At 39.6% G+C, this 16,524-nt stretch overlaps 1 protein-coding gene across 7 annotated transcripts in view; it reads left to right on the top strand.

Annotated features, from left to right (window-relative positions):
- Positions 1 to 16,524, top strand: part of MYO5A (myosin VA) — a 126,861-nt gene that overhangs the window by 94,858 nt on the left and 15,479 nt on the right. For 4 of the 7 annotated variants that reach the window (XM_012801968.2, XM_023510111.1, XM_012801969.2 and 1 more), the window contains 4 exons: positions 1,190 to 1,388; positions 6,085 to 6,178; positions 11,996 to 12,142; positions 14,131 to 14,285. In XM_012801968.2, the coding sequence (XP_012657422.1) occupies positions 1,190 to 1,388; positions 6,085 to 6,178; positions 11,996 to 12,142; positions 14,131 to 14,285 (595 nt within the window). Of the gene's footprint in view, positions 1 to 1,189; positions 1,389 to 4,318; positions 4,394 to 6,084; positions 6,179 to 11,995; positions 12,143 to 14,130; positions 14,286 to 16,524 lie in introns of all 7 variants that reach the window. The other 3 variants (XM_023510112.1, XM_023510109.1, XM_023510110.1) reach the window with 1 other exon arrangement.

Below are 16,524 nucleotides of genomic sequence, written 5' to 3'. Positions count from 1 at the left end.
CCACTCTGGGAAGCCAAGACGGGTGGATTGCCTGAGCTCAGGTTCAAGATTAGTCTGAGCGAGGGCAAGATCCCATCTCTAAAAGTAGCCAGGCATTGTGATGGGCACCTGTAGTCTCAGCTACTTGGGAGGCTAAGGCAAGAGAATCACTTGAGCCCAAGAATTTGAGGTTGCTGTGAGCTGTGACTCTACAGCACTCTACTGAGGGCGACATAGTGAGACTCTGTCTTAAAAAACAGAACAACAACAACAAAAATTGTGTCTCATTAGGCTTCTGTCACTGATATGAAAGTTTATGGGGAAAGAGATGACACATTTAAAATATATGTTTGAAATTTCAGAACTATCTTAGTGGATTTAGGCAATTCAAATTTGAGGTATATTTCAAATACGCTAGCTTTTCTGCTTTTCGGTGATAGCAGTGGAATATAGAAATGAGACACTGGGCCCACCCACTTCTTGGAATTAGTAACTTTATAATTCTTAAAGACATGGAATTAGATTTGGGGTGTGTAATCTTGCCTTATATAATACAGAGTTATTTTGTGTGGCAAAGGTGTACTGTCTTCGCCAACTTAAGTGCTAGTTTGCAGATGCAAACTAAATTAAAGCTGTGTCTTTTAACTCATCATTTGTTTAAAAGACTCTGTCTTTAAAGCTGTGGCCCTGGGTAGAATGCCGTGGCGTCATAGCTCACAGCAACTTCCAACTCTTGGGGTCAAGCGATCCTTTTGCCTTAGTTTTTTTTTTCCCCCTATTTTTAGTAGAGATGGCAGAGGGGAGGGGCGGTGGTCCTCACTTTTGCTCAGGCTGGTCTTGAACTCATGAGCTCAAGCTATACACCCACCTCAGCTTCCCAAAGTGTTAGGATTACAGGCATGAGCCACCACTCGCAGCCTTAATTGATTTTTTAGAGTCATCATTTCCTATGAACTTTTCAAAAGAACTAACACTTTCTTATTTCTCAGGGCCTCAGAGATCTTTATATAAATTCAGAAAGACACAAAAGTGAGAGCATTGCTTTCTATTTTGGGCCCTTGTTTGAGTTTCTTCACTTCACTCAAGTCAGAAGGATGGATTCTAAAGAATATCTGCTTTTCCCACTCTCGCAAGCAAGCATGAAGCTGTGTGCCCATTAGGCAGGGACGGAGTGTTATCTCATCTTCCTGCTTGTGTGGCTTCTCCACAGGCTCCTGGAATCCCAGCTCCAGTCTCAGAAGAGGAGCCATGAGAATGAGGCTGAGGCCCTGCGCGGGGAAATCCAGAGCCTGAAGGAGGAGAACAACCGGCAGCAGCAGCTGCTGGCCCAGAACCTGCAGCTGCCCCCGGAGGCTCGCATCGAGGCCAGCCTGCAGCATGAGATCACCCGGCTGACCAACGAGAACTTGGTAAGGAGAGGTGCCTTAGCAAGCAGCGCCTGGCCCTGCCTGATGTCCTAGTTGCTTTTTAATCAAACACAGCTTTTCCTTGCTGGGAAAACCTAACACTTGTTACCCTCTTACTCCAGCAGACACATATGATGAATATGTCGGTAGACATGAAAAAGGCAGGTGCAGGAGGCTCTTGAGCATCTGCGTGTTCTCAGGCCTGACGCGGAGGGTCTGGGAGATAGCTAGCCCACCTCAGACTGGGCTTTTCATAGCCTGGAGGCTCAGGCAGTTTGCTTCCTCTGCTGATTCTCTGCCATCCTAGGAGGGTTGTTAGTGATTAGCACGACAGACTGGGGTCGGGCTTTGTGTACCAAGAAGCCACTGAGTCCTCTCACCCTCCATCTTAGCAGACAAGTGGGAGTTAAGAGAGTTAGGTCAGGGAAGGTGGTTGGCAGAACTGAGCAGGGGCTTTGGGATGATGTTGGATGGAGCTTCCAGGACAGGGGAGAGGAGTGTTAGGAGTCAGGTTTATACATTTTCTATTTTTTTAAACAGTTCTTGTACAATAAGTAAGGAAAAAAAATTTTTCACTTTGAGATAGAGTTTCACTTTGTCACCTTTGGTAGAGTTCTATGCCGTCACAGCTCACGGCAGCCTCTAACTTGGAATCCGTGATTTCTCTTGCCTCAGCCTCCTGAGTAGCTGGAACTATAGGCATGTTTCACAATAGCCAGCTAGTTTTAGAGATGGGGTCTTGGTCTAGCACAGGCTGGTCTCGAATTTGTGAGCTCAGGCGATCCACTCACCTTGGCCTCCCAAAGTGCTGGGATTACAGGCCCGAGCCACCATGCCCGACCTAAGAAATTTTTTTTTTTTTTTTGAGACAGTCTCATTATGTCACCCTCGATAGAGAGCTGTGACATCACAGCTCACAGCAACCTCAAACTCTTAGGCTTAAGCAATTCTCTTGCCTCAGCCTCCCAAGTAGCTGGGACTGCAGGTGCCCACCACAACACCCAGCTATTTTGTTTTTGTTATCAATGTTGTTTATCAGGCCCAGGCTGGGTTCAACCCTACCAGTCCTGGTGCCAGTGGCTGGCACCCTAACCACAGAGCTATGGGCCTGAGCCTAAGAAACTTTTTTTTGTCCTTTGCCAGATTCTGAACACTAGCATGGAGTTCAAGTTTTTTCTTATTTCTTTTTCTTTTAAACCAAAAATATTTTTCTCAGTTACATAATAACTTTTATTACAGATTTACAGTTTTTTAATAGATTTAAGTTTGGCAGCTGTATTTATTATATTAAGAAATCATTGAAAAGTTATAATTCCAGGTTTTTTAATGAAATTTATATTATAATGTCAGCCTGATTTTGAGAAAAGTTGTTTTGGACTGATGGTGATTTGTGTGTATGTGTTTTTTTTTAATTAAGGTTTTTAAAGACCTATAATAAAATAGTTTGTATTTTGCCTGAAGACTTAGCAGTTTGAATCATCCTGCCCTCACATTGTCATATTAGTGATAATTTACATTGCAAGTAGTTTCCTAGTGTTATTTATTCAACCATCTTTCATATGAATTAGAAGCAAAACCTGAAGGTATTCGGTGAACAGTCTGCCTCTTTCCCTGAGGCTCTGTCATGGGAATGGTGGAGAGGGTGAGGGCAGTGTCCTGATTCCTGACTCTTTCCAAAATGACTGAAATCTCACTAATTTTCCCAGAAAATCTCCTGAATCATAAAATAATTTTAAAGTGTCATTTTATTAGTCTCAAGTTATATTATTGCTTAACTTAAACTAACAATGCTTTGATGACTAATTGTCGATAAATGTACTGAATGATAGCAATTGATTGATCCAGCATACAAATTCTGTGCTTACAAAAATGATTGTCTTAAAATCCAAGGTGAAACCATGAAATAAAGATGCTTCTGGGTGGCAGATTGCCAGAATTTTTTCACTACATTGGTAAAGCAACTTTCCTTGCAACCTTGTTTACAATATTAATTTTCTTGGCAATTCTTAATAGCTAATACTAAAATAGTCTAAGCCCCCACATTCTAAGCCAGTAGAGTCTAGTTAATGAGTTTGAATTTTGAGAAAACATTTGGTAGTGCTTCTCTTGCCATTACATTGACTACTAAAATTATATCACCTGCACAATTTTATAAGTGTCTTACAATGCCATCTACTAATTTGGTCCTAGGAGGATGGCTACAAACTTAAATACAGGAAACAGTGTACTTTTTCAAGATCATTATTGTTTCCCAATCTTAATTGTGCATTTCTTTAGGAAAACATTTGAGTAGACTATTAAAACAGCAGAGGACCTGCACTTAGTATTCTTGGAAATTCCTCCTCAAATAACTAATCCATCCACCCACCTACCTATCCCCCCCAACATGAACACAAAGATGATTTTTCCAACCTCTGATGAACAATCTTCACAGGCCTCCCCCACGCTGCTTTCAGGGGAGAAAGGCACACAGCTTCTCACCAGCCTCTCCAACTTCACACGGGAGTGCGAAGATTCTCACTTTCATTTTATTTGCCTTCCCTACTGTTGCCACTGCTGACAGCAGCAAAAAAAAAAAAAAAAAGTGCAGCAATAAGTGAGCATCCTGTATGGGGGAGGATAGGGGAAACGGCCTTTAGGAGTGAAATGACAACCTTCTCTGGGCAGTGTGTTTACCTGCTAAATGATGGCACACTGGTCACAGTCTGTTTGCTTTAATCATGTTTGTTTTAATCAGATACAGAAATATCTGTAATCAGAATCATCTGTACTAGAAATATAAAAAGGTAATGGCAAGTGACAAATCAGAGCCTTTTAAGTATAAAGTTTCACTATTTGTGATGTAAAATGTTTGAAAAATGACTTTGCTGAGAGGAAGCCTCCCCTTCAAAAAGACAGAGAAAAACAAATATCCATTGTGCCTGTTTTTTCAGTATTTTGAGGAATTATATGCAGATGACCCTAAGAAGTATCAGTCATATCGGATTTCACTTTACAAACGGATGATTGTATGTAAAACCAAGCTTTGTCTTCTTGCTACTTTTAGCCCTCTGTCACTGAAGAGCACGCTGCTGCCTCCTCCTCCCCAGGAATCTCTTCAAAAACTTTCACAAAACTTGTTTCTCCACACAGCTGTGTTTTAGCCAGTAACGTCACCTCTGTCAGTGTCCCACTGTGTCCATCGTCATGTTTGATTTGTTATTAACACTAGGCTTACAGTGTGATGGAAGCAAAATGTGACTTGAAAGATCAAGTGACATCCAAAAAGCACAACTTAACACTTTGAAATGTTTGCAGCTATTCCATTTGAATCATTGGCTTTGCATCTAAATCCACTCCTGTCTAAACCGGAGAATGAACGAATATATTTGTATTTGTAATGCTTTTCTACTCCATATCCTGAATAACAACCACACTCTTCACTGACCTATTTTGACTCATTTCCCTTCTACATTCTTTCTGAGCCTGCTATTGTCCATTTTCTTCTTAATTATTGACTTTTTAACTATTTCTGTCATTTGAGAGAATTCTTTTTTAAATAGAAAGCTAGCAACCTCAGACTTTTTTATATTCTTCCCCTTAATTGTACTGCTTTTTGTTTTTGTACTTTTTTTGCATGAAACAGTCATCATTTCCTCACTGCCTCCCTCTCTCCCTGTTGCCCAGCCTGCCAAAGTGCAGTGACACAATCATAGTTCACTGCAGCCTTGAACTGCTGGGCTGAAGCAGTCCTTCCTAGTAGCTGGATTTATAGGAGTGAGCCGCCTTGCCTGGCTTTCTTTCTTCTATATAAGCAAAATTATATCACCTGCATGATTTTGTAAGTGTCTCGTAACACCTACTAATTTGGTCCTAGGTCAGCAGCCCACTCTTGGTCCTGTTCTCAAAGATTATTTTTTCAACTTACCTTCTAATTCTCAAAACTTCTAAACTTGTCTTAACTTTCATGACTAATTTTACCATCCCCAGAAATGTGGATCTCATAGAGACAGTGCTTCACACACAGGGTGTCAATCTTTTTTTTTTTTTTTTTGAGACGGAGTCTCAGGCTGTCGCCCTGGGCAGAGTGCTGTGGCATCACAGCTCACAGCAACCTCCAACTCCTGGGCTCAAGTGAGTCTCCTGCCTCAGCCTCCCAAGTAGCTGGGACCACAGGCACCCACCACAATGCCCGGCTATTTTTCGGTTGCAGACTTGTTGTTTGGTGGGCCCAGGCTGGATTCGATCCCGCCAGCTTAGGTGTATGTGGCTAGCGCCTTAGCCACTTGAGCCACAGGCGCCGAGCCTAGGGTGTCAATCTTTACCAACGTTCAACCACTCTTAAATCTTTCCACAAAACTTTTCGTGCAACTAGACCCCTTTAAAAGAAAGCATTCCACTAGAATAACAATACATTTTACAAGCATTCAATTGTTTTTCCCACTTGGAGTCTACTGGAAAAGACTCCACAGTGAACCTGCTATCCATCCCGCTGTAAAGGATTTTACTGCATTGAGTATTTTAACATTTTGCTTTTATTGTAACTGCATTTCCCATGTCTGCCAGTTTTAGCCAAGTGATGGCTCCACCAATGAGCTTTTCTGGAGCTTTAATGTAAAACTAACAGTGTTGTTTCTGTGATTTTGTGTCTGGTTTCTCTCAGTGCATTTCAGAAGGCCTATTTTGAGCTTTCCATTATATTTCTTATTTTGATTTTTAGGATTTGATGGAACAACTTGAAAAACAAGATAAGACTGTCCGGAAACTGAAAAAACAACTGAAAGTATTTGCCAAAAAAATTGGTGAACTAGAAGGTATTTATACATGTTTTTATGGCAGTTACTGAACCTTGGTTTTGTATTGCTATACAAGTGGCCTAATAGAGATTTACATGCAAATATTAGGGATAATAAGAAAAATTACTTTCAGCAAACCTGACTTCTGTAGAATAGAAATTTCCATTTCTCTAGATGAGGAAAAATGTTCTTTTTTAGTAATAATAATTTACAAAAGGAGAGAATAAGTTCGGCAAGCATCCAATGAGTATTTTCTATATGCCAGGCAGTGTGCTAGGCAGTATAGCCTAGTAGTTAAGAGCATGGATTCTGGAGTTGTGCTTCTTGGGTTCAAATCCTGACTCTGTTATTTATTAATCATATGATATCGGGCAAGTTATTGGACTTCTCTATGCCTCAGTTTTTTGCCTGTTTAATAAGATTGATAATGGTATCGACCTGACATGGTTTGTAAGGATTAAATGTGTATAATATACCTAGATTAGTTCCTGATACACTCATGCCTTCAGCCGGCCATGCCTTGTCATAACTGTTCTTTTCATGTGGTCTTCCTGCTTCTCCTGGTCAAGTCCTGCTCATCCTTTGAGACCAGAGTCATATGTCACATGCTCAAGAGCAGCTTTGCCTGACCACCCAGACAGACCGTATGGCCCTGCCCTCTGTGCACCCCTGTTTGGCTCACATCTTCTATGGTTTTCGCTATGTCGTATTTTTAGCAGTTTTTCTCTTTGAATTAATGGCAACACGGATATTTACTGTCAATAGGATATTACTCCCTTGGATATAAAAATACTGAAATATTTGTTTAGAAATCAGAAAGATTACTTTATAGTCATATTTCATATACAGGGTGGCCATAAAATTTGTGTGCAGTTTAAAATAGTGTGCAGTTTACACACAGACTTTATGGCCACCTTGTATGATCCTTTAGCATTACATAATTTATGAATAACATTAAAAGTTTTGAAACTCCAAATCACACAAGGGCTATAATATCTACTAGTTGAACTTAAAAATCTTTATTCAAAGAACTTTCTGCACTTTACTCTGCACTAATTGTATCATGAGATGATAATCAGAGTATTTGCTTGAAAGAAACTGATTTTAAGGGTATTAACTTGTGGAATTGTTTCTTTGTTAAATTCCTATGGTTCCTTTGCCATACTTTAGTAAATTTTGATAAACAGAGAAGGCCTTCATTATTTTAGGTTTTTAAATCAGCTTTCTTTGATTTTTTTTTTAAGTGAAGAAACAGGTTAGAATATTTTAAGATTCTGCTAATTTTAAACCATTATCAATCAGAAGTCAACCTCGTCAGTTAAACTATCTTGACAGCTATAAAGTTGAAGTAACACTTGAGAATAACGATTTACTGATTAAACAAAAAAGATTTTCTAGTTCTTAAGAAAAGCTGTATTTCGAGTTAAGTGATACATATGTAGAGGATAAAGTAAAAGATTTATGTGACTTGGGCATTTTCTGAGTACAGTATCCTTGCTTCTCCTCTAAATTAGGGAATAAAGGAGATGAGCTCTTCTGTCACTTCTCTTCATCCCTGTGTCTTCTTGTTGTACAGAAAAAACTGGCAACTCTGTACAACAGAGCACCTTCTAATAACTAAAAGTTTCTTATATTTTTCTTGCGACACACTTAAATCCTTGTGGTTTAAAATAGTGCAACTCTTGCCTCCTCTTGTGGGCTGCATTTAATTAAGGAGATTGTTTTAGAAGCAAAGACTTTTTAAAAAAATGCCTATATATATATGTTGACATTTTATATATATGTATTTATATATATGAATAAATAACTATATATTTATATGATTTTTAGCAGAAATTATATAGCTAAATGGAGAATGTTTCAAAATTTGATCTACTTTATGTTATATTTTATTCCCAGAGTGGGTGTTCCATCTTAATTTTCATAGAATCAAGAAATTTAGACCTGAAAGGATTTTAGAAATCAGTTAATTATTTCATAAGAGGAAAAACTAACACCCCCAAATTGTGAGTGACCTACCCAAGGTTTCAGCAAGATGGCAGGATTACAGCACAAGCTTCTTAAGGCCACTGTTTTTTCTCCTTTGACTTATATTTTCTCACAGTATTTATGAACTTAATATGAATTTATCTGATTGTCTTAATTAAACCTGAGATCAAGATCTTCTATGCCAAAGTGAGGAAAAGTAAATTTTTTAAAACCTTTCAATTTCGGGTAGGCACCTATACCGCAATGGTTACAGAGCCAGCCACATACACTGAGGCTGGGGAGTTCGAACCCAGCCCAGGCCAGCTAAACAACAATGACAACTACAACAAAAAATAGCTGGGCGTTGTGGCAAGTGCCTGTAGTCCCAGCTACTTGGGAGGCTGAGGCCAGAGGATCCCTTAAGCCCTAGAGTTTGAGGTTGCTGTGAGCTGTGACACCACAACTCTCTACCAAGGGCAACATAGTGAGACTCTGTCACAAAAAGAAAAAAAAAAACCTTCCAATTTCTTTTACTTTTCCAGGACAAAGATGTTCAAAAATATTTTTCCCTCAAGTTTATAAAAAAATCTAGAATATGAAAATAGAGTCTTATTTCAGGTCTTTCTAGAAGGCTGTCTGTATTAGATGGAGCACTGGGCTCAATGGCCACTGTCTCAATCTGACTGTACTGCTAAACAAAATACCCTAGCCTGGGTATCATAGAGAACAGCATTTTATTTCTCACAGTTCTAGAAGGTGGGAGGCAAAGATCAAGTGCCAGCACATTTGGAGGTTCTGGTCTGTTTCCACAATGGTACACCTTGTTCGTTGCATTCTTTGGAAGGGACAAAGGTTGTGTCCTCACAAGGCAAAAGGCAGAAAGGCAAAGGGCCTGATTGGTTCCCGCCAGCCCTTTTGCAAGGTCTAATCCCTCCTGAGAACAAAGCCCTCAGGACCTGATCACCTCCTAAAGGATCCACCTCTTAATGCTGTTGCATTGGGGATTAAGTTTGAACATGAATTTTGGAAGGGACACGAACATTCCAATTTAGCAACCATCTCTTTGAGTTTTTGAAAACTGGAGTAGTGTCCTGGCTTATCCCTTGCAAACACTGTAGTTTCCTGATGCTACATAAAGGTTGACATTTTATTTTAATTAGTAGATAATATTGCTAAATAAATCAAGGTTGTGTTGAGCTGACATTATTTCATTTGTGAGCCTTTGTAAAGATGAAGTCCCTATGGAGAATTCAAATGCAGAAAGAAGTTTTAATAAGAGTGTGGCAGATTTTGTCTGTATGTTTTTATAAAGAACCAAAAATATCCTGATTAGAGGTTTTGCAAAAGGAAAGAGAAGCTTTCTTTTATTTTTTCTTTTATTTATTTATTTATTTGGAGACAGAGCCTCACTTTGTCGCCCTTGGTAGAGTGCTTGGCGTCATAGCTCACAGCAACATCAAACTCGTGGGCTCAAGTGATTCTCTTGCCTCCAGTCTCCCCCAGTAGCTGGTACTATAGGTGCCCACCACAACACCCGGCTATCTTTGCTCTGACTCAGGCAGGTCTTGAACCTATGAGCTCAGGCAATCCACCCACCTTGGCCTCCCAGAGTACTAGGATTACAAGCGTGAGCCATGATGCCTGGCTTAGAAGCTTTTTTTAAAAACATAAACTCTTAGTAAAAATATTCATCATATTTTATAAATTCTGAGGTGCTTAATGTTTCACATGCTAACATCTCTCAAATTGGGGTGTATCTTACAGTCGTTGATGGGCTATAGTTTAATTGGCACTATTTTATCTATTTTAGTGTTATATAAAATGCTATCTCTCATAATCAATGGCATCTTTGATTTGAGCAAATCAGTAGGTTTAAAACATCTTCTTTGGGTTACATGGAGTCCAAATATATGCATTTATCAATAAACCCAATATCTTGAACTTGTTTCCTCCTGGTCTATCTTTTTGAATTATCTCTGTGGCTTAAAGTTACTAGTAACATAGGTCACAGGAATTTATTATTTTGTTTTTACACACAGCACTAGGTTTACAAGCTGTGGAGACTGCTGTGTGCTGCTTTAGAGGTCCTCGTGGTATTGTATAAGACTATGGAATTTGAGCGTCCTCTTCTCTGGATAGAGGAATACATTTTATAATCAGTCCTGCAGTGGTCAGATCACAGTTGTGCATATGAAACACTTCCTATGGTATCTGTCCAGTTGCATTCTGACCACCCTTTAGACATCATAGTGTTGCTGGATGGTGGTGACTTTGCCTAAACCAAATTTTCAGCTCTGATAGTCCCAGCGTGTGACGCTGCCGCATGAGTTGGATCGATGTGTCACCAGGCTCCATGCCACATAAACAAGAGCCTCTGCAGGTATTGACGTTTTCTGTGATAACCTCTTCCTGTGGACTGGCTTCTCAGAACTAACCCAGGAAATTGTCCAGAGTGACACTGGAAGCACTACTGACACTTTGTGGAGTCAGCAGCATTAAACCTCCTAATGTTTTCCCTTCTAATCTGCATTTGGTTTGACAGTAGGCTCAGAACTCAAACTTAATCTGCACTTAGATTTCTTAACTGCTCCCCCTTTCTATGGATAAGAAGAGGAGAAAATGGCTTGCTAGTGTCTGTCTCCACAGTCACCTGTAATAATTCCTATGTTCTCTTTCCTTCCCTTAAAGTGTTTCCCATTTGGTTCTCAATTTTAAAATGATATTAGAGGCTTTTTTTTTTTTTTTTACCTTTAGCATAATTCTCTAACTGCTGCCAGTAATGACCATTTTTAACATCTGAAAGTGATGTTAACCAGTGATGGTTGAATTTTAATGATCACAACTTAATGGTAAAATTTTTGTATTTTATTAACAAGAAACAAAAAGCAATGAACAAATAAGGAGTCATATGAGAGGTGTTAATATCTGCTCATAATTTCCCTGAGAATAAGGAGTGGCAGGAGAAGGCTAGCTTTTTGCTTTATGAAGCCTTTGTGAGAAATCGTATCAGGTGGTGTGAAGAAACACTATTCTACCAGGTATCTTAATATGCTCTGAACTGATTGTAATGATACATGTAAAGTAAACGTTCTTTTGCTTTGAATGACTAGATTCGTAGAGCTAAAGGAAAAAGAATCTTTTATATTCTTGCTGCCCCTTTGTAGAATCATGGTTTTCCTCCTCTGAAGAGGAAAAGTCTAAATAAATTGAACCTTTTTTGATTGGTGTCATTAGTTAGCAAATATGTTAAACCACTTACTTTGGGGACATTTAATCTTATTACAAAATAAACCTTATTATTAAAAAAACCCTGAAGTTTCTGAATCAGGTAAAATTATTTGATGTTAATAGTAGTGAGGCTTTAGTGATTTTCAGAATAACATTACTGGCGTGGTGCCTGTAGTTCAGTGGCTTGGACGCCGACCTGCACCGGGGCTGGCGAGTTCAAACCCAGCCCCAGGGCCTGCCAAACAACAATGACAACTATAAAAAAAAAAAAAAAAAAACCCGCTGGGTGTTGTTGTGGGCGTCTGTAGTCCCAGCTACTTGGGAGGCTGAGGCAAGAGAATCGCTTAAGCCCAACAGTTTGAGGTCGCTGTGAGCTGTGACGTCACAGCACTCTACCGAGGGCAACATAGTGAGACTCTGTCTCAAAAAAAACCCCCCAAAAACCAGAGTAACATTACATAATTTTGGCATCTAGCCATTCAGTTTTAGCAGAAAAAATATTTTAAGAGGGGACAGTTAAGTGGTGAATATGGCAAGTTTCTGTTATTACAGGGTTTGTTCAAAATTATGTGAACATGGAACTCTCTCATCTTTTCTATCTGGAAAACATTTTCTTCTCCCTTTTTGCCTCTCATGAAGTGGGCCAGATGGAGAACATATCCCCAGGACAGATCATTGATGAACCTATCCGTCCAGTCAACATCCCCAGGAAAGAAAAGGACTTCCAAGGAATGCTGGAATACAAAAAGGAAGACGAGCAAAAACTTGTTAAGAACCTGATTCTGGGCAAGTGTTTTGTGCATGGGTTGAAAGGTCTTTCTGGCACATGTGTCAGTGGTTGGAAAAACGAGTCACTAATTTTTGAAACATTCAACATCAAAGTTTCTTTGGTCATCCTAACATACCGTACATCATGGTGGTACTCACATGTCCTGACCACGCCATGCATCCTCTGTCAGACTGCCTAGGACCCACCTGTAACCACCTGTAAGGAGCCCTTGAGGCCAGGCCTTCTTGGCCCTGGCTGCACATTGGAACCACCCAGGAAGCTTTTGAAAAGTACTGATATCCACATCTTCTCCCATACACACACACGCACATGCACACACTAGACCAACTAAATAAAAATCTCTGGGGAGAAGAGCTTGGCAGTGTCTAGTACTTTTTACACAACCTCTCAGGGTTCTCAGGTATAGCCACAATTAAACACTACTGCTCTAGGCCATTGAGGTTCCTGAATTTCTGTTTTTCCTTACTTCCCTGGGAAAAGGTTCACAACTAAGTATGTTGAGGGCAACCGTTCAATAATAGGGAAGAAACAAAAGAATTAAGGAAAGGATCCTAGCAAAGGAAAGAAAGGACAGAACAAATGAAATGGGAGTGGAAGAAACATGTCAGAGCAGGATGCGCCTTTTCAGATTGGATGGGAGCCCACTGGCTCTGCAAGAAGACTTTGGTGGGGGGTGGGGTGGTAAATGACTAGAGAGTGCACGTACTGTAAGTTGTGAATCCGAAACCTAAAACCTTCTCCTTTGAGCCTTAGCATAGCATTCCTTCCCCTAGGAACCAGAGTGACAGCACTGAGATTGGCAGTTACACTGATTTAATAATGTTCCTAGCATTAAACTTAGTACTGTATGTAGGTGCAGAGGTGCTCAAGTTTCCATATGATCTGCATTTTGCAAAAATGTTAAGGAGCCACTGGTTTTTAGGCATAAAAATTCATTGATTCAAGTATTTACTGAAGTCTACTATATGCCAAACATTTTGTAGGTACTGGTAATGAACAAAGCAAAGTACCCATTGTCATAGAGCTTACATTTGAGAGGAGAAACAGAGAAAATAAAATAATACATAATGGAGTAAAAAGAATAAAGAGTGAAGGCAGGTGTACTAGTTTATATAAAATTGCCAGGATTTGATGAGGTGGTCTTTGGACATCATGATGATATCTGAGGAAAGAACGCATGAGGCAGAAAACTAGTACATACATAGGCCCTCAGGTGAGCGCATGCCTGGCACTTGGAACCAACAGCAAGGAGGCCCATTTGGAGCAGAGTGAGCTGGGGCTGAGGAAGGGGGGCGGGGCAGATCCCATGGACTGTGGTAAGGGTTTCAGATTTCATAAAGAAATGAAAGAATCCTACTTGGAGGATTCTCAGAACAAGAATGACATGATGTGACATACCTTTTCTTAAAGAATCCCTGGTGCTTGTGTGGAAAATGCACTGCTGGGGAGCAAAGGATGACTCATGGAGGCCAGTTAGGATGCTGTTGCAGCAATCCAGGAGATGATGCTGGATTTTATAGGCAGCCAAGGGAATTTGGTGATTGATTGGACCTGTGGTTTGAGAAAAAGAAAGGAGTTGAAGAAGATGATGTTTCCAGCGTAAGAGACTAAAAGACTAGAGCTGCTAATTACTGAGATGGAGAAACTGTCCCAAAGAGCAGGCTCCATAAGGCAGCAAGAGCTTGGTTTGGGAGAGACTCAATTTGACATGCCTGAGAGAGATGTCAAGAAGGCAGCTGATACACGAGACCGGAGTTCCAGGGAAAAGTCAGGGCAGTAGATCCAACTGGGGAGTTGTCATTATACAGACATGTCCCCACGCTCAAGAATTTCTCTACTTAATGAGCTATTAAAATATCTTGTTTCTATGACCACCTTACCTTGAACGATTGAACTCGTACATGACAACTGTGCTTTTATATCTCACAAAGCGTGCCTCATGAAGATTTTCAGTGTTATGTAAGATGATTTTTCCTTTTCTCAGAACTGAAGCCACGTGGTGTAGCAGTCAATTTGATTCCAGGATTACCAGCATATATTCTGTTTATGTGTGTTCGACATGCTGACTACCTGAATGATGATCAGAAAGTAAGATCATTGCTTACATCAACAATTAACAGCATCAAAAAAGTATTGAAGGTGAGTCATGTTTAAGAAAATTCTCATAATAAATGTTAAGATGATAGAATCTGCACGGAGGTGCTTTTCCTTCCTTAGACGTTAGCTAAGTTGCTTGCAATTTTTTATTTTTTTATCTTATTTTATTTTTTAAAAAATTACTTGTTATGAACAATTTGCAGCTGTAAGTGAAAACTTCCACTGGCAAAAACATTCTTCCTTGATCATGTCTATGGGTGTGTTATTTTTTTTTTTTTTAAACACGGCTCAGGTTGAACAGGAATCAAAATTAACTTGTTATAATTGGATTTAATTGTGTAGTAAATTAAGTTACTTCATGGGCAGAAAGTTTGCTTTGAAGTTTACTTGGAACCACATTAAAAATATTTAGTGGAATCCATATAAACAGGGAACATGATGGGAAGTTAAAATAGATGTTAAGTAAGCTCAATAATACGTGAACTCATTCACATAAAAAGATGTCTGATAAAACATTAACATTTTTCTTCCAACTTTTCTTCCTCTTGTTCTCCAACTTACCCCATAATTTTCCCTGTTACTTAAAATGCCTGGTTCCATGTGAGAAGCGACACACGCAGATGCTAATCAGAGAGGAAAGACTTGGAAAAGACAGCAAAATTATATAACCAAGCAGAAAGCCCCAGATAACTCAGTGATCACTGAGTCACTTGCATAATCCTCCTCATGACTCCCTTCAGAAACAATGAACTTCATACTTGTCTTAACTCAAGTATTTCTGTGGGGAGCTAAGATAACGTGTCCTAGGTACTTTGCTTTCTGATTTTTTTTTTTTTTTTTGGCCCCAGCCCTCCGTTGACCCAGGCTAGAATGTCATGTGATTATAGCTCACAGCAACCTCTAACTCAGCCTCCTGATTAGCTGGGACTACAGGTGCCTGTCACAACACAACACCCGCCTAGTTTTTTGTCTATTTTTGGTAGAGACAGGGTCTCACTCTTGCTCAGGCTGGTTGAACGCCTGAGCTCAAGCAATCCACCTGCCTTGGCCTCCCAGAGTGCTGGGATTACAGCTGTGAGCTTTGCTTTTGATTATGGAGCTTAATGGGATGTTTAGAATGAAGTTAAGTGGATAGTTAACTTACCCAATGGACTCTCAAAAATCTAAGACATCTTTTGTAATCTTTTTAATTGTGGTAAAAACATACATAATAAAAATACCATCTTAGCCATTTTAAGTGTATTGTTATGGCATTAAATGTATTTACATTGTTGTAAAACCATTACCATCATCCATGTCCAGAACTTTTTTATCCTCCCCAACTGAAACTGTACCCAACCCATTGTACTAACGCCACATTCCGCACCCCCCCAACCCTTGGCTGTGAACTTTTGACGAATGCCGGTTCTCAGTCAGTCCCTATTGTGCAGATATTCTACGCAGTTACATTCTCAAGGGGTTACTAAGGCATGGAGTTTCTGATACTTTAACATTTAAAAATTGATTAACATCTTTCAAACAACTCATAAAACAAAATAAAAACTCATTTTATTTTCAGTGTATTGATGCTATAGTACACTTAGATTACAAATTTTGCTACTTTTTAAGTCAGCAAAGACTAAAAAAAATCATGAAGTTCTCTACTTCTCATCTTAATTACAAGAAGATATTTATCATTTAACTATTATACCAAATTGTTTAAAAATTGAAAAGGAATGTGATTTTTTCTTTCTTTTTTTTTTTTTGAGACAGAGTCTCACTTATGTGGTAGCTGTGGCGTCACAGCTCACAGAACTTCAAACTCTTGCCTCATCCTCCCAAGTAGCTGGGACTATAGGTGCCTGCCACAGCGCCTGGCTATTTTTTGGTTGTAGTTGTCATTATTGTCTGGCAAGTAAGGGCTAGATTTGAACCCGCCAGCTCTGGTGTATGTGGCTGGAGCCTTAGCCACTTGAGCTACAAGGCACCAAGCCTATAGAAGATTTTTTTCTAAAAAAAAAAATAAAAAACTGAAGTAGGCAGAGCCCGTAGCTCAGTGGGCTCCTTTTCAACAAAGTAAATGTCCTTTAATTTGAACTAATATAGAATATCTCATTTTCATGGAAACAGATGGCCCCTTTAGTGTTCATACTGAAAGAAATTATAGAGTTAATTTGTTTTTTTGTTTTTTGGGGTTTTTTTTGAGACAGAGCCTCAAGCTATCCCCCTGGGTAGAGTGCCAGGGCATCACGCTCACAGCAACCTCCAACTCCTGGGTTCAAGCGAGTCTCCTGCCTCAGCC

The sequence above is a fragment of the Otolemur garnettii genome, unplaced genomic scaffold (genome assembly GCF_000181295.1).
Source record: "Otolemur garnettii isolate 467f Iridium unplaced genomic scaffold, OtoGar3 scaffold00011, whole genome shotgun sequence".
In the NCBI taxonomy this organism is placed as follows: Eukaryota; Metazoa; Chordata; class Mammalia; order Primates; family Galagidae; genus Otolemur; species Otolemur garnettii.
The sequence above is the reverse complement of the archived record's forward strand: the minus strand, read 5'-3'. Positions and strand labels throughout refer to the sequence as shown.